At 35.0% G+C, this 27082-nt stretch overlaps 1 protein-coding gene across 3 annotated transcripts in view; it reads right to left on the bottom strand.

The window, feature by feature from the left end:
• The window catches only part of LOC128892325 (zinc finger protein Elbow), a 38165-nt gene extending 11533 nt beyond the window's left edge, over nt 1–26632 (bottom strand). For all 3 annotated transcript variants that reach the window (XM_054152687.1, XM_054152689.1, XM_054152686.1), the window contains exon 1: nt 26248–26632. Coding sequence is in view for 1 of the 3 variants with exons in the window: in XM_054152686.1 (XP_054008661.1) it covers nt 26248–26310 (63 nt within the window). In the remaining 2 variants the exon portion in view is untranslated. The remainder of the gene's footprint in view (nt 1–26247) is intronic.
• Nucleotides 26633–27082: the final 450 nt, after the last annotated feature.

Raw genomic sequence — 27082 nt, 5'->3', positions numbered from 1 at the left:
TTCAGATATGTACATTACATGACCTTGAAATGACCTTTGAGTTCAATAATTAAATGGAAACGAAAAATTGTTGTCTGTCGAGACTTTACAGGCGAAGATGTCGTTCGGGAATCTGTAAAAGTAAATAAACATGTTCACTATCATGAAACCCCATTATGAAATTTGTAATACTTTTTGACGAACCTATTCTTCAAACTGTCATTGTAATAGATGTTCGAAATGATGCCCATCCACATCGATACATTTTTTGAAACGTAGAATAAGAGACTCTCTGGCCTTTTCCAATGTTGTGGGATGAATTGCAGCACAAGCTGGTATTATTCTGTGTTACGTGCCGACAATTTGATTTTTATTTTTCTTGATTTCGTCGGCAGGAATGTGTTCGAGATGGTTTACCATCCCGAATTTGTTCTAATCGAACACAAACCAGGCCTTTGACGGTAGTTTGTTAAATTCAATAATGAGAAAGAAAACACATTCCCTCCTTGAAATCAACGTCGTCACGCCACCTTCACCCTGCTGGCAACGCCGCGCCGCAGGCAAATCATTGTAAAATATAATAATATGTACGCGTTGCGTCTTACAAATGTTATGCGTTAATTATTATATCTCTACGCACCGTGGAAAAGGAAAAGCACACAAAGTATTATCGCCACATTCAAATATCTGTTAAACATTTAATACGACGCCGACAGTTACAGATATTGCTTAAAGGAGAAACATGTAAATAACACGTCATCGAGTTAAGCATTTCTTTTGCCGTTTCTTCATGTCGAACGTTCTGGAAGCTAAACTATACCTTCGAAGACGCCGCGAAACGTTGTCGCTTGGACGAGTTAAACAGCGTAAACACCGAATTTGCGCGCGTACCGAGTAAGGAAAGATCGAGAACTTTTTCTAATAACGTTCCTTCGATCACGTGTTTCTAGATCCTTTGTCTTGAAACCTTCTAGAACGTTCGACAGAGTTTACGTGGTTGAGCGAAGCGCGATCCGAGCTCACTCTTCATCGTACAGTCGCGAAAGCGTGGTATTAGTCCGGAGAAATAAGTTAGAGCAGAGTTGCCGTATCAAAGTAAATTCATTTTGTGAAAAGTGAGTGATAGGAAAAGACTCTTATTCCTCGTTAAAATAATTTTATTTTAATTTATTTAAAGTATTTTAGATTTATATTTTCTTTTTCCTTTCTATAAATATTAATTTCGCTTTTGATTGCGTAAATTATAATTCTTTCACGTGTGTGTACTTTTCCTCCGACCAGAGCATCATTCGACGAACAACACCCACCAGTCTCAGTATCGTAGCTGAATATCGCAGCAATAAATTACATAACAAAACTTAGTGGTGAGTGTTATCCTTCAATATGATATTGTTATATGTACTTTTGCATAATTGTGACCACTCGGAATTTCAAAAATCATATTGATTTCCGGGAGCTTTCCTAATTGATGTTCACAGGCGGTACCTAACTGATTATTGATTATTGTACATTTATTTCGATAGTTTTATATATATAGTAAAATGTAATATATATATATATATATATATATATATATATATATATATAATGCTTGACCACCTTTCCATATATAAATGTATATATATAATATACTATACTATAAAATATAATATACTGTACTGTATATATAAATGTAATGTATATATATAGTAAAGTGTAAAGTGACTTGTAAAGTGAGAACGGGAGAACGAAAGATTGTAACTAATTCAAAGAGCAAATTTTTATATTTCGGGCATTATTGTTCGAGCCATTTGTTTAAATTACAAGTATATCATTTTTAACTGTACCATAATCCGAAGTTCTATTCAATTAAACACGATAGCCTTATTTCAGCAGTAAAATTGTCGTTGTAATTTGTATTGACCGTTTCAATCCATTCGCATCCTTACATTTCTATCCAGATATCACTTAGAAATTCACGTACGAGTCAGGGCCCGTACGGGACTGAAGTGACAAAGACTTGACCTTCCCGATAGGCAAGTAAATATATATATAAAATTAAAATTATTTAAGCTGTGACGCAAGAATCTCGTCCCACGTCACATCTGTCTTTCATGTTCTCTGGCGTTGTTGGTTGTTCACAATTAACAACTTCTTTTAAATGTCCCCATAAGAAATAATCCATAGGCGTGAGATCTGGTGATCGCGGTGGCCACGCTACACGTTCAGTACGTCCAATCCAAGAATTTGGAAATTTTGTATCTATTTGTCTTACAAGACGTGTAAAATGGGCCGGACAACCATCGTGCTGATACCACATTCTTCCACGAATGTCTAATGGTACATCATTTTAAAGTATCTGTAACTCATCTTGCAAGAATGTTACATACGTTTGTCCATTTTAATGTACCACTTATGAAATAAGGACCAATTATTTAGTTATTCAAGATACCGCACCAGACATTTACGATCCAAGGCCTCTGCCTATCCACTTGTCTTAATCATCGTGGATTTTCCAATCACCAATAATGCATGTTTCTCAAATTAAATTGACCATGATTAGTGAAAGGTGCCTCGTCAGTAAATAACATTCACTCAAAAAACGATTCATCGTTTTCATATTACTGTAAATCCCACTGACAAAAATTCAGGCGATTTTCAAAATCACGTCCATGAAGATCCTGATGGAGGGACATATGATACGGATGAAATTTTTGTTTATGAAGTATTCGTATTATGCTTGTTTTGGAAATATTAGTTTCCCGTCCCAATTGTCGTGTACTAACATGCGGATTTTCGGCAACTTTTTCCATAATAAATCTCGCATTTAATTGGTTTGTAACATTATGGGTTCGCGTACGCTTCTTCGTATTGACACTACCACTTTCAAAAAAATGCTTGACCACCTTTCCATATGTAATACGCGATGGACAGTTGCGTTCAGGAATCATTTTTACCATAAATCAGATTCATATCAATTTTCTCTTGCTTTGAATAACTCATCGCGAGGATAATATCCATAAACTGACGCACTGTTTGAAAAGGATTAGATTTCTGCGGTGTCAGAAGTCATTCATAGTGTAAACGTATTTACTTACTCTTACAGATTCCCGAACAACATCCTCGTCTGTAAAGTCTCGACAAACAACAATTTTTCGTTTCCATTTAATTATTGAACTCAAAGGTCATTTCAAGGTCATGTAATCTACATATCTGAACGTATTTTTACATCAGCTATACGATGTGATAAATAAAATTATACATTTATAAGGAAAAAAACATCGATAACCTTGTAAACTCCGAAAAAAATTACCCTAGAAAAAAGAAATCTTTTGCAATAGAATGGTTTTTTCAAATCATTCAAATAGCACACAAAATATTTGTTGTACCCCCACAATTAGAGGAGATATTGAGGTGGCCTTACTTAGGTGGACCACCCTGTATATGTATCTCACTTTCGCTCGCTAAAAGCGAATTATGTATCTCGCTTTGTTCAGAAATAGCAGAAGGTGCCACCTCGTTTTCATCGGTCTCTATGGGTATTACCATTTCTATGCAGAAAAATCTGCTGTAATACCGACCGACCAAATCGGTGAGGTCACGTGCCGTGTCTGCCCCTTCCAGGGGATAGACACGGGTAATGCAGGGGGGTGACATTACCGGCAAAAATGGGCCTAAAAAGGGGTCCGGGATTTTTCGCTTTTAGTCCTTATATTAGCATATTTTGGGCTGAATGAGGGCTCATTCGAAAGAGAAAGGTCCAACGAAGCCCGAATATTCAATACGCATCTTCTAAACATAAATTTCACATTCAAAGAATTCCACTATAGTGGTTTTAAAACTTTTAGGAAAGATCGCTACCATACAAGAGGAGGAGGAATTTTAATACTAATCCGCAACAATCTAGTGTTCGTAGAACTTAATAATCTTAAGAGTCCAGACGATTCCGTTGAATTGGCCAGCATAAAAATTACTAACGTTAAGTCTACTCTAGAAATCATCGCATGCTACAGAACCCCAGGTACAACTCTTTCTCAACTTAAATGGAATGAAATATTTTACAACATTAACAAAAAACAACACACCATTTTAATGGGCGACTTTAACGCGCATCACAAAACTGGAATTGTGAAAAAAATTATACTAATGGAGAAAGACTTCTTTACAGTTTTAATAATTCTAACTTATTTCTTCACAATTCTAAATCTAGTACACACATTCAACCTCACAACAATAGTAAATCGAACCTAGATTTAATTTTTTCTTCCTCCAGCATCGCAGATAAAATCAGTGTAAAAGTAAACGACGATACTTGGGGTTCTGATCATTTTCCATTACTTATAGACATTAATTTGGAAAGAGCTTTATTTCATAAAAAATCGTTTAAGTTAAAGTCCTTACGAACTGATTGGCAAAAAGTACATCAAAATTTAGATGAAAATTGTTGGCAATTCGTGTCAAATGAATATGTTCATTCGTCTGCTAGTGAAAAATATTTTACTTTTACAAACATACTATGTACTGCCATTAAGAACAACACTCTGAAAAGAAGAATTGTTAACGAGAAAATACATAAAAACCCTGTACCCTGGTGAGATTCGGAATGTGATAAGGGGAAAAGGCTCAGAAAGGCTGCCCTAAAAAAATGGCAACATACTAAAAGTCTCAACGATTATATAGATCATAAAAAATATGCAGCTCAAGCAACGAAAATGTTTAAAAGGAAAAAAAGATTATTTTAAAGAATTTGCGAAAAATATTAATTTTAATACTCATAAAAAATAGGTTTGGAATATCAGTAAAATATTAAAGAACAAATAGATTAAGATAAAACCTTCTCACACATCCGAAAACCACCAAGTAGAAAATAAAATTCATGTAGCCCTAAATAAAATTTGCCCTCCTTGGAGCCCAACGGATCCAAACTGGCGGCCAAAGTGTATCGATAATGAATTTTTAAACTTCCCCTTCGACTTTGTAGAATTTAACACTGCACTCAATAGCAGAAAAAAACACTCATCTTCTGGTATCGACGGAATTGATTATGAAACTCTTCAAGGAATACCAATAAAATATAAATTAATCCTACTAGACATTTACAATGAAATGTTTACAACAAAAAATTATCCAGTGGGTTGGAAAAAATCGTACATACATTTCATTAGTAAATCAGATGGGAAGAACGTTAGACCGATCTCTTTGTCGTCATGTATGTGTAAAGTTATGGAAGTGATGTTGAAAAACAAATTACAGTGGTGGGTAGAAAGTAACAACATCCTTCCTACAAGTCAAACAGGCTTTTGAAAAGGACAATCGACTGTTGATAATTTGACTAACCTGACCTTAAATGTGGATGAAGCTTTTAACAATAAGAAAGACGTCTTAGCCGCATTCCTAGATGTAAGCAATGCATTTGACAATGTAAATATCAATATATTACAGCAAAGAATGGCATCTATTGGATGTCCTATTAACTTGATTGAATTTATTAAATTCATAACCTTTGAGAGGTTAATTTACACTGACATAACAGGAAATGAGACTAGGAAAGTTTACAAAGGGGTTCCTCAAGGTGGCGTCCTTAGTCCACTCCTTTATAATATTTATATTTCCAAAATAACCGAAAAACTACCAAAAAGTGTTACAGTCTCACAATTCGCTGACGATGTCGCAGTATACTGCAAGAAAGCTTCTACTGATTCATGTAAAAGACTACTTGAAAAATCGATTACTGTAATCCATGACAACTTATATAATTTAGGACTAGAACTCTCCCCTCAGAAAACCAAATTTATTCATTTTAATAAACGTAATATTCAACCAGGGTATACAGAAATTAAAGTTAGAAATAATACGATTAAGTCATGCAATGCAGCTCGATTTTTAGGTATAGTCTTCGACTACGAGTTGACTTTTAGAAACCAAGTAGACCAAATCTAAAAAAAATGTTTCAGAGCCATGAACATAGTTAAGTTTCTCAGAGGTACATGGTGGGGATCAGATCCTCAAACACTGATAATATTATACAAGAGTTTTGTGCGATCTATTCTGGATTACGCCTGTTTCATATATTTTCCAACACAATCACAACAAATTGAAAAGCTCGAGAAAATACAATACATGGCAATCAGATTAGCCCTTGGATTCAGAATTAGCATGCCAATCAATATCCTTTTAGCAGAATCAAAACTGCATTTAATACGAGAATGCTCAAAATTTTTATGCAATATTTATCTTAACAAAACCTATTCTAATAAAGGTGTTCAAGTTTATGAAACTGTACTTCGTTTGAAAAGAAGGATAGAAAATAAGAACAACAAACGTAAATTCAGCCATCGACTATTACATCGTTGTATCGAAAGCATAGACTGTGAGGATAATCAAATTTATTCGGAAAATCACTACAATATTTACCTTCACGATCACAAAATTATTACTAATAATATTTATACTAACATTGAATTCGGAAATTCATTAAAAGCACTTAGTAATACTAATATAAAAATTGATGAACTGCTTTCCAAAGAAAATTCCTATGCAATTTACACGGACGGAAGCAAAATTAAGAATTCAATCTCCGTAGGAAGTGCGTGTATTTGCAGCGACCTAGGCAAGAATGTAGTGAGAAGCATAATTAGCAATTCATCAATTTTTACTGCCGAATGTATCGTGCTGAGAGACGCCGTTGACATTGTTCTAAGTGTTCCAAATAGAAACGCTCTGATCTTTACTGACTCCCTAAGCGCGCTGCTCTCCTTAAACAATCTCAAGTTTGATATAAAAACCAATCCGTACATTTTTGAAATAAGAAAAAAAATTTACCAATTTTCAACATTAACCTCAAACAATAGTCAAGTAAAATTTTATTGGATACCAGCGCATATAGGGATTAAGGGAAACGAAAAGGCAGATGAATTAGCAAAAAGCGCGACGAATACTAGTTCATCAAACTCAATTAAAATCCCATACACAGACTTAAGAGAATACGCCAAAGCAACAGCAATAAATAATACCTACGATTTTATCAGTGAAAAAGGTCTATACAAAGGCGTAGAATATTTTAGTAAGTACTTCAGCCGAAAAGCTAATCCCTGGTATACCAATAAAAATCTACCCCGCGACATCATAACAACGATTAACAGATGCAGTTCAGGCCATTATAACCTTGCATTCTCACTGGCTCGAATAGGCTTTACTAGTGATCAGCAATGCCAATGCGGATATGAGCGGCAAGACATAGATCATACTTTATGGCAATGTTCTATATATGATAAACAGCGAAAAAAACTAATAACAGGATTACAGAAATTAAAATACTATCTTCTCATGAGGTCGAGTATCCTTCTCTCAGAACCTACTGTGTCAATCTGTAACCTCTTGCGTACATATTTCAAAAACTGTAACTTAAAGATTTAATTATCAGCAACAATGTACTCTGTTTTACGCATTATATATTATGGAATATGTAAATATGTATGTATTGTGTAAGTAGCAAACTAATCTCTATAATGAGATTCTAATTGCACTAAATAATTAAAAAAAAAAAAAAAATTTCACATTATCCGAATATTTTTTCAATGTTTCTGTTAAAATATTTATGGGAAATAGGAAACATTCATAATGGATTTTTCAGGATATCTAGGTATCATATATAGGTCCAGAGTATATACAAATTATTGGTCACCACTTTCAGGAGTTATTGTACACATCTGGATCGGTGATGACTTCGAAATTTAAGGTCAAAGTTTTTTTTTAATTTTAAAAAGTTATACTCGAGGAGTAGATAAAAAGCTTCAAAGGAGCCACATGCCGGAGACGAACCGTTGTCGCGTAAAAAATTGTTAAAGTTTTCCAAATTCTCGATAGCGCGGAGCAACTCTACGGGGCGCCGCAGCGGCGCCGAGAGTCCCGCACCCTAGCTTGTATTCGCATATGCACGGGCGATGGTGAAGTGTGAAATACGAGCTAGGGTGCATATGACTATACGCATATGCCTCTTTAAGGGGGTAGAGACGGCACGTGACCTCTCCGATTCGGCAGATCGGTATTACAGCAGCTACTCTCTGCATAGAAGTTGAATTACCATTAGATATGCGGCAGCGGAGGAAAACTAGATGGAGCTGCTTGTTATTGCCATACAGCATACTTTGTTCTCAACAAAATATACTGTATACTTTTTCCTTGAGGGATTCTGAATGCTCAGCGTAGTAAGAGTAGTAGTATTCTGTTTCGCGCTGCGTATTACGTTTGTGTAGTGCGGTCACACTTCACCATCGCGTGTGCATATGCGAATACGAGCTAAGGTGAGGGACCCTCAGTGCCGCTGCGGCGCCCCGTAGAGTTGCTCCGCGCTATCGAGAATTTGGAAAACTTTAACAATTTTTTACGCGACAACGGTTCGTCTCCAGCATGTGGCTCCTTTGAAGCTTTTTACCTACTCCTCGAGTATAACTTTTTAAAATTAAAAGAAAACTTTGACCTTAAATTTCGAGGTCATCACCGATCCAGATGTGTACAATAACTCCTGAAAGTGGTGACCAATAATTTTTATACACTCTGGACACCCTGATTTCATTTGTAAAAATAAAGAAGTTTAATACAAATTACGTTTTGAGTTGATACTAATTGAATAGAAAAACTGATACCTACATATCCTGAAAAATCCATTATAAATGTTTCCTATTTTCCATAAATATTTTAACAGAAACGTTGAAAAAATATTGGGATAATGTTAAATTTATGTTTAGAAGATGCGTATTGAATATTCGGGCAATGTTGAGTAAATCTTGAAAATTAAGAGTTTCAAAAAAATTAAATCAAATTGTATATTGTGTTCCATTTATTCATAGATTTTTCTTTATTACTTTATTTCTTGTGATTGGATTCCATTAAAACAAGTTATTTTAATTTTTTTTACCTTTGTGGGAATTTGAATATCAGATGAATATGTATTTTATATTCGAGAAAAAATATATTGTTGTGAATATTAAATAAATATGTATTTTATATTTGGGAAAAAGTATTCCGTTCTAAATATGGAATAGATATTCTTTTTATACTTAAAAAACAAGTATTTTTTCCTAAATCTAGAATGAACATCATATGTATATTTAAATATTAAAATGAGATTCAATCTCTTTTATTGGATGTATTCAATATTTTGTGCTACTAGGGTATGTGAACCTGACACCCAACTGCCAAAAAATTAACTTTCTTTTTACGGAAAATGATAGGGTTTCGCTTCGATTTTAGTATTAAGTTGTTACAATTTTTTTTCATTTACCAATTGATGAAACTACAAATGAGACATCGCCTAGTATCCCCCGACTTATTTAATCAAATTTTGTACATATGTAAAGAAGGGAATGTAGAACAATGTCTGCAAGTGAGAAGGCGCGGCTCCCTTTCGTTTTTGAGAAATAAATTTTTAAATATAGCTAAATTTCGAATGACGAGTGTCAACCGTATAAGAGTCGGAGGTATTATAGAAGCAGCGTGACATAGTCGGTAGAGTACCATTTTGCGAAGACGATCTTTTGCGCTGGAAGCGGTTCGATCCCAATAGTATCACTTATTCTTTCTTTCTTTTTTTTTTACTTTTTCTTCCGTTTGTACCATGTTTTGTTACGGAAACTACGTTTTTATATATTAAGATTATTTTTATACAATACTGAGCAATTTTTATGTTTTTTATCGCATTGAAAAAGAAGTCAGAAAAAAAGAAGAAAAAAAAGAAAGAAATAAAGGAAAAAAAAAGAAAGAAGTTGTGCAATGTTTGTTTAATATAATAAAATTGTTATTTACAAACTGTAATGACGTAAGTTTTTATAAAAGCTTGTAGAAACTCCTTTCACATCCTGACTTCTTTTTCGAAGCGATAAAAAACATAAAAATTGCACAAAATTGTTTAAAAATAATCTTAATATATAAAAAGGTAGTTTCCATAACAAAACATGATACAAACGGAAGAAAAAGTAAAAAAAAAATAAGTGACTCCTACCGGGATCCAACCGCGTTCAGCGCAAAGCTAGAGTTTCGAAGCGACGACGAAAGTAGAAACAAACAGTTGGATGAATAAGGAAGAGAGACTGAGAGTCGACGTTGGCAAATGTAAGGACACGGGTTGCTAAGCGCGATTTCGACTTCAGTGAAATGGCAACAGTGTAGAGAGACGCTGTTGTGAGAGTGGCAACATATCGCAATTGTAACGAATTCATGTTAGCAGTCGTCCTCAGTAAGCGCCATCTCCTATCGATTGTCTGAACTAAATTTGGTACGTGACTTGCTCTGCATTATCGTCAAAATGGCGGAACTTGTCTTTGGGAATGTTTTCACAATTTTTCGCTTTTTGTTATTATATTAGCATATTTTGGGTTGAATGAGGGCTCATTCAAAGAGGAAGGTCCAACGAAGGGTGCTCTGGTCATCATTTAAGTCACAAAATCCACTTAGTAACCTAAAAATACTTCTATTCTACGGTGTTTTGCTCGACTTTTGTTCAACTTTGAATGCTCATATTATTAAATATCAACACACTCTCGTTTAATCATGACCAGAGCACCCTTCGTTGGACATTCTCTTTCGAATGAGCCCTCATTCAACCCAAAATATGCTAATATAAGGACGAAAAACAAAAAATCTCGAACCCCTTTTTAGGCCCATTTTTGCCGGTAATGTTACCTCGCTGCATTACTCGTGTCTATCCCCTTAAGAGAAACTTTACATCAACGCCGCAGAACGGGGTTGTAGGAGCGGAAAATTCTCGAGAATGTGGGTATACCAAACATCCCTCCCACGCAATAATTTATGGTCGAATCTCAAGAAACGTAAGACGCTCGGCGAGTTCGCGCTACCGTAGATGTGGTGGAGGGTGGACGAACGAGATTTGGGCATGTAAAATGCGTGTGAAGGCGATACCGCACACCAGCAGTGTCGTGTCGCGCCGCACCGATCAAACGGTATTGTATCTATTATAGAATCTATTACACACGTACAAATTGACACAAACGAAATAAGAATTAGGACAATTTCGCCGCAATATAAACGTGTACACGCTATAAGCTATACGGTTATTATGATGGTATGGTGTTACACGTTGAAATTTTTGCATTGATTCGCAACTTTAATCGAATATAGCTTATTATCTGTATTGTTATGAATTTCTTCAATTCTGTAGCTAATCTAATGTAGTGTATCTAATTTTTCTAAAGCCACTCTAAACATAGCGATATGTAAAAAATTCTGCTCGAACTACCATAATGTGTAATTTCGCTTCACTTAATCCTACAAGATTCGTACGTAACAGTTCTACTGCGGACCTCGTACGGTGTAGACGTGTTTACATTGCTCTCCGTGTCGTTACGAGTTTTTGTGATGTTGTAAGTGAGGCGGTTATTAGAAGTTCTCGAAAGTTCCATATTAGCTCCTTCCTAACGAATAGTACTCAGTGTTAAGATCCACAAAAGTGATGGCCTCCCTTACCGGAGGCTCCCCCATCACAGTCTTCAAAACCAGATAATTTAACTTTTCTCAACGATATGCAACAACCCAAGAAATTATACGCTACTACGACACAATCCGACGCATTTCCAACGATCAAGCCATTCTCTTAAATTCGATTGATGAAGTCGCTCTCAACGACTATATCCTAGCAATTGGAAAATTAACTGACCCTGCCAACATTCGTTTCGCCTCAAAAATATCAATGAATAGAGTGTGTATCTATCTATCCAGTACAACCATAGTTGCAAAAATGATTGAGAACAGATGTAAAATCACAGTAGGAAACTCTACTCTGGAGATAAGACCGCTGATATCTAAATTTAAACGTTTAATATTGTCAAACGTTTATCCTATCATTCCCCACTATATTCTAACCAACGAACTGAATAAAATGTACGAATTGGATCAACAATGGCTTCCTTAAGAGCAGGTATCACTGAACCCGGTTTTACTCATGTTATGAGTTTCCGTCGACAAATCTATGTCCACCCTGATGACATAAATAAACTTCCACCACACCTCAAAATCAACTATGAAGATACTACTTACTGGATCTACTTATCGACTGATTCTATATCTTATTTTAACTGTGAACAACATGGACACAGCCAAAAACTGTCCAAAAAACACGATTCAGACAAGCGAAATTGAAATAGAATCACAACCTGAAACAGAAAATACGAATCTAAACCAAACCTTTCCAATAACAGTTTTTCCACCACTAACGTGCAAAACTTAACGGACAAATTTTTAAACGGTTTAAAAATATGGAAGTTTTCAACCGATTGGAATTAAACTCTGTGAGGAGTAGTTTTGTAATGTCCTCTGGCCGTGTGTAAAGGTACATAAGCAAGGGTTGATGGGAAGAGGTTAATTCACCCCCATGAAGGAGAGGGTGTAGAAAAACGCCTCTTTGAAACAGGCCAGGGATGACGGAAGGGGTTGAAAAATTAAAAAAAAACCTTTGGGGCGACTCTCCTTGATGCCCTCTACAAAATGAACCCCTTGAAATCCCTCTCGGACAAACCCACCCACCACAACCTCCCACCCCCTCTAAAATCCACAATTTTTGGACGACGTTCTCGATTTTGAACTCAATGCATCTCTGGACTCCCCTGATCCAGAAAATACCATCACCTATACCGTGCTCCCTATAGGCGCCCTATGGGGGGGGGGGGGGGTGGAACAGCTTGGAAATTTTTAACCTCCGTAAAAAAAACACTTCCACGCATCGAAGGGCGATAAAATTCACTATGTTTGTTCTCGATACGTTAAGGATGAATGCCGAAAAGGTCCCGTTTCGAAAACTGCCCCCGGAGCTGAAGGGAGGGGGGGGGGGCACAGGTAGGGGTGGTCCACCCCCAAGTGTAAGGATTGGAACGTTATTTGGTTGCATGGATCACATGTCCAACAGTCCAAGGCATCGGGCTGACACAGTTTTGATGTCTTTTTCCCGCGTGAATGACAATAAAATACGAAAATGTCGATTTAAAAAATCTGATTTTTTGAGTATCTGGGAGAGGGAGAGGGAGAGGGAGAGGGAGAGGGAGAGAGCGAAATTCTCGAAAAGACCTAAAATCTTTATTTCTGACCTCCTGGCCCTCCTCTGTTAATTGCCCAATCAGCAAGATAGTCTCATTTATAATATCTTGACCATGTATCAGAATTTTATGTACTGTTGGTGGCATGTAGTACAACCCGTACATCGAAAAATATTGTTTCGCCAATCGCTTAGAAAAATCTCCGAATTTATGTTTATCAATTTGTTTTCCCGAAGCTATGGCTTATAACAAAATCGAAAAATTTTTTATAACATCTTCATCCAATCCTATAATTTCAGCCGTTAATTTTGGATCGGTAAAAAACTTCTGGCAGTATTTCCATCATTCGAGGTACCATATCCTTGTTTGACGACATCGATGTTCAGCCCTGGTTTGTCTTTAAAATCTTTTTGAATACGTTCTTTTTTCTCACCTAATAGGTTTTTTGTTTCTGGTGTAGTTGCACTCCATTTTTTAAAATCGAGGCTATAAACTAAATGTAATAGGCACTCCATGCATCGAATCCATGCATGAAGTGCGCTCAATCCAAAACGAAGCATTTCTTCTTTTATTGGTTTCTTTTCCACTAAAAAAAGATCGTTCATTTCGGTCGGCTTAGCATTGCAAATATAGCACCTCATTGAAGAACTTTCAGATAATGTAGAACAAATTTTTCCATCGACCATCGCCATAAGAAGTTTGTGATTTACAAAAACCTCGTTTGAAAAAGGATCAATATCCAAATTGTCAATTTGATTTTGAATATCTTTCACTACATTGGCGATTACTTCTTTTGTCTCTTGGATAAACTGGAAAAAGATTGGTCGACAAAATCGCGTAAATGATGGTTTATCGTTTTCCCATACTATTTTACCATTAAATTGATCAATTAGTTTTAAAGGTACCAAGCTCGCAATAAATATGTACGAATCGTCAAAATTGGTGGCTATCTGTTTATAGTGGAACTAGCCTGCAGCCCCATCACATCCCCATTTTGTGTAAAGTGTGAGGTGTTTTGAATTTAACTCTATTGTCGAATTTTTTTCTTTAACTAATTTTAAAATCCTTGACGTCGTGTGGTGAAGTAATGCTGATAACTCTATTTTGGCAATTTGGTCGGTGATACAAATACTGTTTTTTGGTGGATGACATTCTTCCTTAGCTTGTTTAATTTTATAATAGGAGGGATAAATATTAGCACCTTCGTTTATGTGGTTTTCTTAAAAAATTATATTGCGCTTTTGATAAATTCGCACCCAAAAAAATGGAAAGCCCTTTTTCTTTTGTAGGTTTCGTTGCATTATTGTCGGTCAAATCCTTATTTCGAAAAATTCTTTCTATTTCCGGAATTTTCTCGGGGTTTTCAAGAATTAAATCCAATATTTTCGCAACTTCTGATTTCCCCGATGTTCTCAGCTTCATTTTCGTGGCAAAAATCAACTCCTCCATTGAATAATCCCTTAATGCAGATTCGGTTCGCCTCTTTTTTGTCCTTAGCGAACAGTCCGCAAAATTCTTTTCGTCGCCAGAAATCGAATATCTTTTTTGGACATTAATTAATATTGGCCACTGATGGATTTTGTCCATACAATCCTTATTTTTTTAAAGAAATCGTTCTTCGTTGTAGCTTGACCGTACCCAACGATCTTTCAAATTTCTACAGAACAACCGCATATGCTCGATTATATTATTTTCTTGATCTTCACTAAGAGACCTAGACTTGCAGATTTCTTCCGCCAAAATGTGATGGTTAAGTTCCAATTTTCCATCTTTCTTAAGATTTGTGAAAATATCAAGATTTGTCTTCCATACATCCATCTCTTACCACTATTGCATTAAAATAAACGAGACTCTCACTAAACGACACACACCTCTCGAGGTAGCTACCGAGAGCTACCTACCTACCAAAGATATATAAAAATTCTACATAAATACTTAAGAAATTCCACATACGTACCTAAAATCTATATAAATAAAATTGAAGTTTATCTATCTGTTTGTTCTGGCTAATTTCCGCAACTACTGAACCGACTCGACTAACAATTTTTGCAGTAATAGAAAATGAGGAAACAATGAAAAATATTTTTTGTTTTCTGTAGATCAGAAACATCTGAGTTACAAAAAAAAAACAGACGCCTACTGATTCTCAGTCGAACGCGAACGATATAAAATAAATAGTATTTCACGCGTGTGAAACCGCAAGACACAGTTAGTCTATGTATGGAGTGTTAAAAAAGTCTGGAAACGGCCAAATTTCTCGAAAAACGTTTTACGGAAAAAATTTTCGAACCAACGTTTTAAAGGTTTTATTGAATGATCGTATCTCTTTGACTTTGACCCCATTTTTTATTGGACAGTGTAAAAGATGACAGTGAGGCGTTCCCAAAACACTGGTTCATAACCTAGTTTGGTTGAGAATTGTCTGAATTATGAGCTGTAGGATGTACGGTGCCGTCAGAATTAGTATTATCCAGGGTATACTGCGTGAAGGTGGCATGGTCGCGCGCGCGCGCGATACTAATGCTTGTGTTACTGTACATTCTCACTGTCATCCTTAACACTGTCTAATAAAAAATGGGGTGTACTATTTAAAAAAACCATGGTGTCCTTCACCTCATCTTGACCCCTCCACTTAAAGTCAAATAGATACGATCATTCAATAAAACCTTTAAAACCCTAATACTTTGGTTGGAAACATTTTTCCGTAAAACGTTTCATTTTCGAGATATTTGATCGTGTCCAGACTTTACTAACACATTGTATATAAAAATCTTACATAAATCGATAAGTCGGATACGGTCGAATGTAATCTTTTACATGAGTAAACTAGAAGAGTTACTCATTGAGCAGGTATAATGGATTTTATGGACAAACGCGTACATTGTTTTTAAATAATAAAAACAGCAAAGACTTTAATAAAAATTTTAAATAATTTCAAAAAATTTTCAAAAAATTATAATGTTATTTTCATAACGCAAGTATTTCAATTCTAAAATAATATGATTAAATTATATGTTAGTGAGCTGAAAATTGAGTAAATAAAGTTTCGTTTTTACAGAAATCACGTGATAGGGTTAACTCCTTTTAGTATTCGGACAAAAATGAAAGTGAGAATTGTTTTACATGTGTATTTAAACTGATTTTTATTAAAATTTATTATAATCATACAAATACATTTTTTGCCAAATGCCCACTGTTTTGCCAATTCGTCCCACTATGCGACGTGTCGCTTTATGGTTAGTTACTAAATCGTTTTACAAACGGTCTGTGCTGGCTGAGTGTAGGTAAAACTAATCTTTAAATGTTGGCTAGAAATACGTTCGCATACTAAAGTAAACGGACCCAATGGTTCACGATATAACACTCGCGACACTCAACTACTTTACTCCGTTTGCGTTCTTTGTTACGGCGCAACACGTCTATTTTTACATATTATAATACGGTGACATTTATTGTTACTTATACATACAGGGTATTTCACCTAAAACCGTCGTCGTGTAGCAAATTTGGCAGGATTCCTCTATTTTATTACCGTCAGCGTCGACTACCTGTGTTTCTCCACGCGGAGTATCTTGCGACAAGTCAAACTACCCTGTGTATACAGTCCTGCAAGTAGTTGCGACGACAGTATCCTCCGACAGTCTCTCGCGCGTCACTTAGCTTGCGGGAAGTTGCTTGCTAGTGTAAACGGCGTTGCAAGTATTTTCTGCAAGACTTTCTCGAGTTTTCTAGCCAATGAAATGAGTCATCTAGCTGGCCTTAGACCCCGGGATATTTGGATTTCGGTCGGAAAGGGCTTATATAGCAATGTTAAGCGGATCGTGTACTTGTGAGAAACGCGCGGACCGCGCGGTTTCCTTCTGGTGGCGAGGAACGGAGTAGTAACACCGCAGTAGTACAATAGTTAGGTTTGTAGTTCCATCATTTAATAAATAAAAAATATTACAAAAATGACAAGCACCCGAGATTGAGATATCTCAAATCCGTTTTTTCCATGTGATTCAGAATCGTTTGTAGTTGATTGTAGGGGTTTTGCGTTTCGTTTGTATTTGAATAATTTAAAATTTAGAAGCAATTGTTGATAGGCCTAAGAAGTGACCATGTCAAAATTGTTTATACATTTTAAATTGTTCAACTACAAAGGAAATGGAAATCACTACAAACAATTACAAACGATTCTGAATCACATGGAAAAAGCGGATTTAAAAAAACTTGAATAAAATAATTTTTGGAAAAAAAATATAACCGACTTCGAAAAAGTATTATATTAACAAAACGATTACTAAATGCAACTATAAATGTACTTTATTAATATTAATAGAATGCTTTTCTATTGGTAGTGTTTTATGCTACGTCTTTCCTCATCGAGGGCCGAACAGAGAGTGATCCCCTTGTCCGTCCAGGTCCTCGCCCATTCGGCTTTTGTTTATAAGGCTTGCGCCTTATCGCTCAGCCTTTTGGTAATGTGGCCGGCCGCCGAGTTGCTTATATAGCGTCCGCGGCTTCTTCTGTCGAACTTTTGTTACAATTAAAACTGCACTAAAACGTATGGAATAATTTCTAGTTAATTGATATGGATACTCGCCAGTTCTAAATATAATTGCTTAAAAGTATGAAATAATTTCTATTTAATTTATATTAAATTATGTTAAATAACCTTTTCGTAGTCCACGCAAAATGAAAAATTTTTAATTCCTGCTTGAGTTTTTGGTGACGGCGGTAGTATTAAATGCTGTTAATGTATACATATATACTGTCTACATGGAAATACTGTCTGAGTAGGTTTTGAGCATTCTTTTTTGCGAGGGCTGGGATGGAAATATTGGTTACTGCTAATGTATATACTCTCTCTATGAAAATACTGTCTGAGTAGGTTTGGGATAGTATTTGCTGGAGGTGACGATATTAAATAATGTTAATATATATGGTGTCTAAAGTAGATATAATTGTTGAATATTTATTTAGGAAATAAATACAACAGAGTTTTAAACTAAGTATATATTTAAAAGTATAAACTATAATTTACAAAACAGAACCGATGTTCTTCGTTCAGAGATTTTCTGCTAACTAACTGCCGAGAGTCGAAAAAACTATAAACGGTCAGGGGGTGCAATAAACCGTGTCCTTCTCAGGCAAAACCGACCCCCGGTAAGGAGGGGACTGCGTTGACGAGCGCAACTATAGAAAACGTTCAAAATTACAGGCACATAGTGCTTATTCTCAACAATAATGACAGCAATAATTTAAGGATGTATGTTTTGTCACTCGAACAGAAAGTTAAACCAAGTTTGGTAATTTTGTGTTGATCTAATTGGATCTAAATATTGTATTTAGTCCGATAACAAAAATGAATCTGGCATTTCCTCTTTGAAGTCCTCGCGGCTCTTTAGTTCTTAGAAGTACAGGACGATAAGCCCGTTAATATAAACACCCGTGCCGAAAACTTGAGTTCGACGATTAGGGTGTCAGTTAGTTGAGAAACTACCTCGATGGTGAACGCGACTACCTCTCTGAGCCTCTAAGTGATAAATAAAATATCATTTAATATAAAACTATATTCTTATTTTATTTCTTGCTTCCACCCATAATATAATATATGCAACTAAATGTGAAAGGATTGATCGCATTTGGTAAATTCCTTGCCGAGTTACATAAAAAAATAGGAATTTTGCAGTAACAATTATTATAAACATTAAGAAATTCAAAAATGTTTCTAAATGGGAACATAATTAATCATTTGACATTATATATAGAAGATTTCATCTCGATTGATTAATTTCTTGCCAAGTTACATCAAAGAATAGAAATTTTGCGATAACAATAGTTATAAACGTTAAGAAACTCATAAATTTTTCCAAATGGGAACAGCATGAAATCAGCTGTCAATATATGTAGAAGGTATTGATTAACTACATGACGAGTTACATAAAAAAATAGGAAATTTGAAATAACAATAGTTATAAACAATACAGAAATTCATAAATTTTGTTAAGGGGTGTCATCGGGAAAACCTGTGCGGCAGCAAAATGTAAGGAGTTTCATCGATTTCAAGCCGAACATACGTGAAATAATACTTGTTTTGTGATAAAAGTGATATAAAGGGGTAAAAAATAAATCAAAGTCAAATGTTTCTTTATTGGACGAGGAATCCGAGTGGTCCATCCGTTTCAGAATAAGAAGTAGTACAGCAAAATTTTTCGGTTTTTTGCAAAAAAAAAAAACGTAAAAAATGAGAAATCGTAGAATGTCTTTGTTAGAATATTTACTAAATAGCAACATGTCATTTTACTACAAAAATAAATGTACTGAGAATAAATGCACAACGTTATATCTGTCACTGCAGAATAACGAAAGAGAAAGTTTTCGTTTAGGCTATGGCCTACCCTCTCAAGTGACTGAGAGTACCCCTCCTGTGGTTTACTAAAGACTAAACAGATATGCTAAAATTACGCTGTACACAGCTAGAAATTCTTTCTATGGTTTTCTTTTAATGTTCATCAGTCAGTCTGCGGGTCCACGCTGCGGCGAACTCTGGTTCGTGTACATCGTTCGTGAACATGTTAGCTAACCCTGTTATTCACCGGTTTTCGCCGTAGTGTGGACGAGAAATAACGGAGTTCGCTAACAAATGCTCCTCTTAAAATAGGTGTAAAATCGTAAAAGTAGCCCTGCTGGATTAGGCGAAAACTGTGTTCGCGAACCAAATTCAGCGATCCACGAGGTGGTGGATCCGGCGAACACGTTCGGGAATAGCATCGCCTTTTTCCTCGGTCTTGTCCCTTTTCAAACCCTCGGAGCTTAGGCATTGCTATTCTTCCCAACTGTGGAGCTGGTCTTTATGACCACCCGCAGGTAGGTACATACTCCAAAGGGATAATATGCGTGACCGAAGTTAACATTATTTTCTTATTACTCATCCAAGTTTGTATATTTTTTGTTGTATCTTGATGGAAGTATATGCGATATATTGGCGATATTTTTCTGATAAAAATGGCACCAAACACGATGCAATTCAAACAACTTTAAGTTTCGTTTACGATATGCAATATTTTTATAATATTAATACTTGATTTTATGAATCAGTAATCGATTAGAAAGTCTGTTCGAAAATAGGAAACAGATTGTAAAATTGTTGCTAGGTAACTTTTGTAGTTATATGAACCTGATACCCAACTTTTCAAAAATTCATTTTTTTATGGAAAATAATAACATCTCGTTTGTACTTGAGAAAGCTCCAGATCGGGACAACAAACTAATTTTTAAATTTATTTTCTTCTTATTATTTTTATTATTATTATTATGCGCAGAGTATTATGTATATAATGTTTTTATTATTTTATTTATTACTTTAGGGATAAAAATTACCCAATAAGTTTCTCTATAAACAAAGATTGAGATTTTATTATTCTATTAGATTAAACTATTTACAATATTTACATACCTGTAAACAAAGAAACAACAATTAAAGTTTATAATTATCCCTTCCTTATTTACTTTGTTCTTTATCACTTTATTCTTTAACTTTCCTATGTAACTTTTAATTCTTTCTATCTATTTATCTATTCTAATACGTGGTTGTTATATAATCCTTCTATGTCTTTCGTTTCCTTGCTAATCCTACTTATTGCTCCATCTACCTGTATCTCATCAAGGCGCGCGGCAAATTCAAATTAAAAAAACTTTTGGGATACTTTCTTTATATGTATATATGTATGAATGGATGAAAATGTGGATGGACGGATGTTTCTGTAAATATCAATGTATACAAATAAAATTTGTCACTGGGTAGTATAAACAAGTGCTAATATTATAAGAATACCTATTACTTATCATAAGTGAAACTCGAAATTGTCTGAATTGCGTCGTGTTTGATATTATTTTTATCAGAAAAATCTCGCCAATATATTGCATATATTTCCATCAAGATACAACAAAAAAAAACATAAAGACTTAGATGAATATTAAGGAACTAATATTAACTACGGTCACGCATATTATGCCTTTGGAGTATCTGCCAGCGGGTGGTCGTAAACGGTCGTTTGCTTTCGAGCATTTCCAACCATGGAGGGGATGCGGATCGCCTGGATCGACAAAATAACATCAGTTCCACTGGAGTACGAACATCGTAGATGTTCGCCGGCATGTTAGCGACAGTAGAAACACCTTTGCGAATGTTTATAAGCTATGTTGTTCGTATTCGCCGCGGTGTGGACCCGGGGTTACGCAGCTCCTCGTTGCAAAAGATAACAGTTTGCTCTTGATTTAGTGAATAAAGCTAAAGTTAATCTACAAATTCAGTATTTTATTATTCACTTATACCCAATTTCCAATAGTGATAACGGGACCACCTGGGAGACATACTCTACCAGATGCAAGAGGTTCCATTCCGATTGGTCAAGCTGTCTCGACGTAATCGGTGAACATAAAAAAAAAGAAAAAAATATATATGTCGAATTGAGTAACCTCCTCCTTTTCTAAGTCAGTTAAAAATTGACAGAGTCACCTCTCAGTCGTATAAACAATTGCTTATAACTTTTAAACTATTAACTACAAGCGAAACGGAAATCACTGCAAAAAACTAAAATCGATTCTGAATCATATGGAAAAAACAGATTTGAGATATCTCAATGTGTCGGGTGCTGGTAATTTTTTCAATTTTTTGTTATTGATTAAATGATGGAACTACAAACGAAACTATTGTTACTACAATCAACTACAAACGAAATACTATCATATTCTGTAAAAAAAAGTTAATTTTTTGAAAGTCGAGTGACAGGTTCACATAGCCGTCTTTCGACGCCCAATTTCTACCAATACCCACCATTCCGTATCGAATTTTTGTTCAGTATCCCACGAGAAGAATCTTGAGACAACTTCGCTTAACGGGTCTATAGATAGGCCAAGAGTGAACATGCCACATTCCGCAACCGTTTACATTCGCTATTGGATCACCATTCCGGATGTCTTTTCTAATAGGTAGATTGCTCATCCAGCGTGGCTAATTCTACGATTCTCAGCGACCTTGCAGTACCGTCTACACTCCTCACTCGCTTACCGATCCATTCTTAGATCATCAAGACCCATAGTTCCTCCCTCACAGACTTTCAGGTAAATTGTCAATTTAAAACTCTGACAATATTATGAGTACACTTTCATTGTATTGAGTTTTAAAATATTTCTAAGGTCATTTATCGACGCCAATACCTTTACTCTCGCAAGCTTTCAGATAATTTGTTTTTTTAACACTCTGACAATATGAGTACACTTTCATTATTTTGCATTTCAAAATAATTCTTATTCATCGACACCTTGACCTTGGCTGGCCACGCCAAGCATGACTTCCAGGCCGCGGAAATCTAGGCAAATTTCTAAACAGTCTCAGTTTGTGGCAGATACGCTATTTAGCTTCTTCATTTTACCACCAAAGTGTGGAGCAGTCACTTTCCATGAGTTGTCATTAGGGTTTGAACGTCAGCACCGTTGAACACAGCATTTTAGCTGCGCATAGTTGAAAAGCACAGAATTTTACATTTTGTTACACAGTGTCGCCATTGCACTGTGCTGGAAAGCACCTCCGTGTACTGGCAGCTCATTTCAATTACACACATTTTTCTTCTTTCTTTTAGTTTTTTAAAGAGATCTTCTATTTTTCAATGATAACACCTTGAGTACTCCAGTTTTTCATGTACTTGGCGTAATTTTTGTACTTTTTTGAAGTTTTTATATGTACGTAGAATAGATAAAAATGCGCAACCACTGAAAGAAATGACAGCTTGAGCAACGTCGCACGTAGCGCGAGAGTGTCGAGCGTCCAAAGGTAGGGTTTAAAACATGACGTGTCGAAGCGTGTTGTGCCGAAGCGCATAAAAAAAATTTAGAATCTCCTTTATGATTATTCTTATAATAAATTCGTTCTCTCTTTTCAAGTATTTTCCCAATATTAACCTGCTATTCCCGAAAAACCTGATCCTACATGTATATATAACATTCATAGAGTTGCATAACCGATAAGAGTATGTATACACCGCCGATGTGATATAGTCTTGAAAACAACATATTCTGGTATATTGGTGTTTGACTGTTAAAGGTGAGAATTCCTTTTACTTTGTTAGGAGAAGCAGCTTGATAGAGGTTTCGGAAGTTACTACCTTGAAATAAGTTACTTAATAACGACTTTGCAAAAAGCATTCTTTATTATTAGCACACGCCACAAACTGTTTCTTTACAAATTAATTGTATGACAATTACTTCTGCAAATAGTCGGTGTAAAATTAAAACTAGATGCGTAAAGTATGGCATCATTGTTTTCTCTGTTTGGCACTTTTTCATTGACATTTTATCTACATATTATACAAACGTTTAAAATTATTAAATAATACACTCGTACAAAAAAAATAGGGAACACTTTATAAACCCTAAAAATTAGGCTATATTCCAATAGCTGTAAGTCGGTGAAAAATCATCGTAAAAATAAAATTAAAAAAGCGTTTTAAAGGTTGAAGTTTCAACTTTAATGTGCTATTATGCAATTTTTAAATTTCTATTGTTTTTTTGTTTTGTGTTTTAAAAAATAACACTACATTTTGTTTCTTAAAATTACGTATTTTTAATAACTTAAAAGTCAATGAAAAAATTTTATTTCGAAAAGTTCAAGTCAAATTGTGTAAACTACAATATGTTACCTATAAAATGCTTTTTTTTAGAAATTATCCTATGATTGTTTCTAACCGATTTATACGACTTTAAACAAAAATGCGCATTTCTTACAGAAAGTATCGATACTAGGTGAAAAATCATCGTAGACAAAGAAACAAATAAGCATTTTAACGTTTGAAATATCAACTTTAACGTAATATTGATGGTTTAAACAAATTTTTTTGTCTTTCTTGTTCTGTGCTGCAGAAAGGAATGCATTGTTTTGCGCATAAGTGACGAATCTTTAATACTGTGCAATTTAATAAACAAATTTTTTTGAAAAATTTAACTCAAGTTCTAGAAACTGAGTTCTAGATTCTGATTTGCACAATTTTGAAAGTTAACCCTTTTATTCTCTAAAGGTGATGTTTATCTTGTCGGGTCGTAGTTATTCGACGACGACCACTGCCTTCACGTCTCGTGTAATGTCCTGTTTCTTGATATCTTGCATAAGCTCTACTCACTACGGAAATCGACACATTAACACGTTGCAATATATAACGCATAGAAAAACCTTCTTCTGCAAGTGCAATTACCCGTGCAACTTCTACTCCCGACAAATGTCTGCGCGGCATTTTTAAAATTTTGTTTTGTTTGCTACACTGCAAGAATCACTTGCGCTAAAATTTGGCGTGTAATTTGAATCAATTGGGAGAAGTGATTCTTGCACATTGGATAACGCTAATGTCGGCGGTAATCGTCATCTTTAGAAAATAAAAGGGTTAACTTTCAAAATTGTGCAAATCAGAAAAAAAAGCGTAAAAAGGTTTTTAAAAAAGCATTTTGTACGTAATATGTTGTAGTTTCTAGAACTTGAGTTAAATTTTTCAAAAAAATTTTTTATTAAATTGCACAGTATTAAAGATTCGTCACTTATGCGCAAAACAATGCATTCTTTTTTGCAGCACAGAACAAGAAAGACAAAAAAATTTGTTTAAACCATCAATATTACGTTAAAGTTGATATTTCAAACGTTAAAATGCTTATTTGTTTCTTTGTCTACGATGATTTTTCACCTAGTATCGATACTTTCTGTAAGAAATGCGCATTTTTGTTTAAAGTCGTATAAATCGGTTAGAAACAATCATAGGATAATTTCTAAAAAAAAGCATTTTATAGGTAACATATTGTAGTTTACACAATTTGACTTGAACTTTTCGAAATAAAATTTTTTCATTGACTTTTAAGTTATTAAAAATACGTAATTTTAAGAAACAAAATGTAGTGTTATTTTTTAAAACACAAAACAAAAAAACAATAGAAATTTAAAAATTGCATAATAGCACATTAAAGTTGAAACTTCAACCTTTAAAACGCTTTTTTAATTTTATTTTTACGATGATTTTTCACCGACTTACAGCTATTGGAATATAGCCTAATTTTTAGGGTTTATAAAGTGTTCCCTACTTTTTTTGTACGAGTGTATATAACGAGTATTAATAATTATAAAAATGGAAAGGAAAAGAACAAAAAGACAAACTGTAAAGAGAGTGATATTTTGTATAACTAACATCTTTAGGGATGAATTATTTTGTTTGGTAAGTACTAATTCTAGCTAACAGTGATCCATAACATTCATCGATATTGTGACGACAGTGTAGTGTCGTATGACAGTGAAATTTAATTACAAACCTTATTAGTCGCAATTGTAGTAGTTACCGTCAGGTTCTAATAGTTTATATTTATTATCAAATATTAATGCCGGTAAAAAGACTCCTAAACTAAGAAATATGTGTATCGATTTGCTTTTGTTGAAAGTATATGAACGATATAAACTGTCGTCTTTACAGCGCACGGAAAGGTAGTAAGAAAATATAAAAGTAAAAAAAAAATGTAAATGTCGCAACTATTGTTCGTATTTGCAGTATGAACGTTTTCTTGTGTCTATGTTACGCAGCTTTGTTACCGAATCGTGTTTTGATTTATAGCGCACATAAATCGATGAACGTCTAAGCCTAAATGTTGCCAGCACTCGCTGTCCTCAAAGTAGTTTACAGAAGTTAAAGCATAAGACATGAAATACATTCCGACGATATTGACGAAACGCTGACAGCTGCAATTAATGAGCCATTGAAACGATTCTCATGCGTGGTACACAGTTATTTAATGCCGATTTTAACAAGCCGATAGTGGCTGCTATTGCATTAGTTGCATCGTTTTGGTAACCATGTTTGTAACAAATATTTCTCGAAGTTAGTTATTAGAGATATGTACGATATATGCTCCACAGTTAATGCAAATCCACAATTTAATCGAGTACTTTTATATTTAAAGATGAGTTCGTCTCTTTTTATAGCGAAACACATATGGGTATACCAAATCACGTTCGAGCGTGATTACATTGAAAGAAATATATAGAAAATAATAGACGAAACTTGTCATGCATTTTATACTTAGTATTACACGGTAAATGTTTCGAGAAAAATCGTCTACGGTTCTATGGTACTTTTACAACACATTCAGAATGTTTATATTTTAACTACACTAAATTCCCACAGTATTCGCACTAGAGAAAAAACATGAGATGAAGGTACAAAAACACATCACTAACCGTAGTTGGCAGAGGTGTAAGATATTCCGGACGGAGATACTGATTTGCACTGGAAGTCAACATCTTAGAAAAATGTTTGCTCTCTTATCTCGCACAACTCTGCTATTAATAAAGAATACTGTGATCACTTGCGACAATCCACAGAGGACTGACGAACAAAAATTTGACAAATGGTAAAAACATCGTTTGTCGGTTTTCGGAAGCGTATTCCTTATGGACACAATTCTCTTCGAAAGTGCAAGAAACACAACACACTAGAATGTACAAGAAAATAAAGAAAAATAGATACACGGTACGCATTACAGAACAAATAATATATACTCCTCACGACCGACTTCGAGTTCGAATCGCTACTGAGTAGGTACGCGACTGTTCCGTCGACCGAGCTTCCTCATACCCCACCACTTCCCGCCGCTCACTACTTTGTCCATGGACGAGCGTTCAGCTGACTCACCCCGCCATGCCGCGCATTACCAGCCCCACTCCCCGCGCACCAACCGTCAACCGCTCAAGGCACACCGAAGAAGCTTACCCGTTTACGCTCCGTTGGTAAAACATTCTATACACGGTGGCTCGGAATTCCTAGTACAACCGGAACGGGTGGACTCTACGTCAACGAACAAGACATAATTTTATATAACTTTTATATAATAAATAAGATTTTATTATTTCGGATGAAATAAAGAAATTAATAGTATCCAAGTTTAATAAAAGAAATTTGAACATTATCTAGTTATCTCTATAATCTTGTATCATTACTAATATGATATTTAAAAAAACGAACTATTTATAAAATATATTCGCTAATGCAACATAAACATAACGAAACATAAAT

The sequence above is a fragment of the Hylaeus anthracinus genome, unplaced genomic scaffold (genome assembly GCF_026225885.1).
Source record: "Hylaeus anthracinus isolate JK02 unplaced genomic scaffold, UHH_iyHylAnth1.0_haploid 12002, whole genome shotgun sequence".
Classification (NCBI taxonomy): Eukaryota; Metazoa; Arthropoda; class Insecta; order Hymenoptera; family Colletidae; genus Hylaeus; species Hylaeus anthracinus.
The sequence above is the reverse complement of the archived record's forward strand: the minus strand, read 5'-3'. Positions and strand labels throughout refer to the sequence as shown.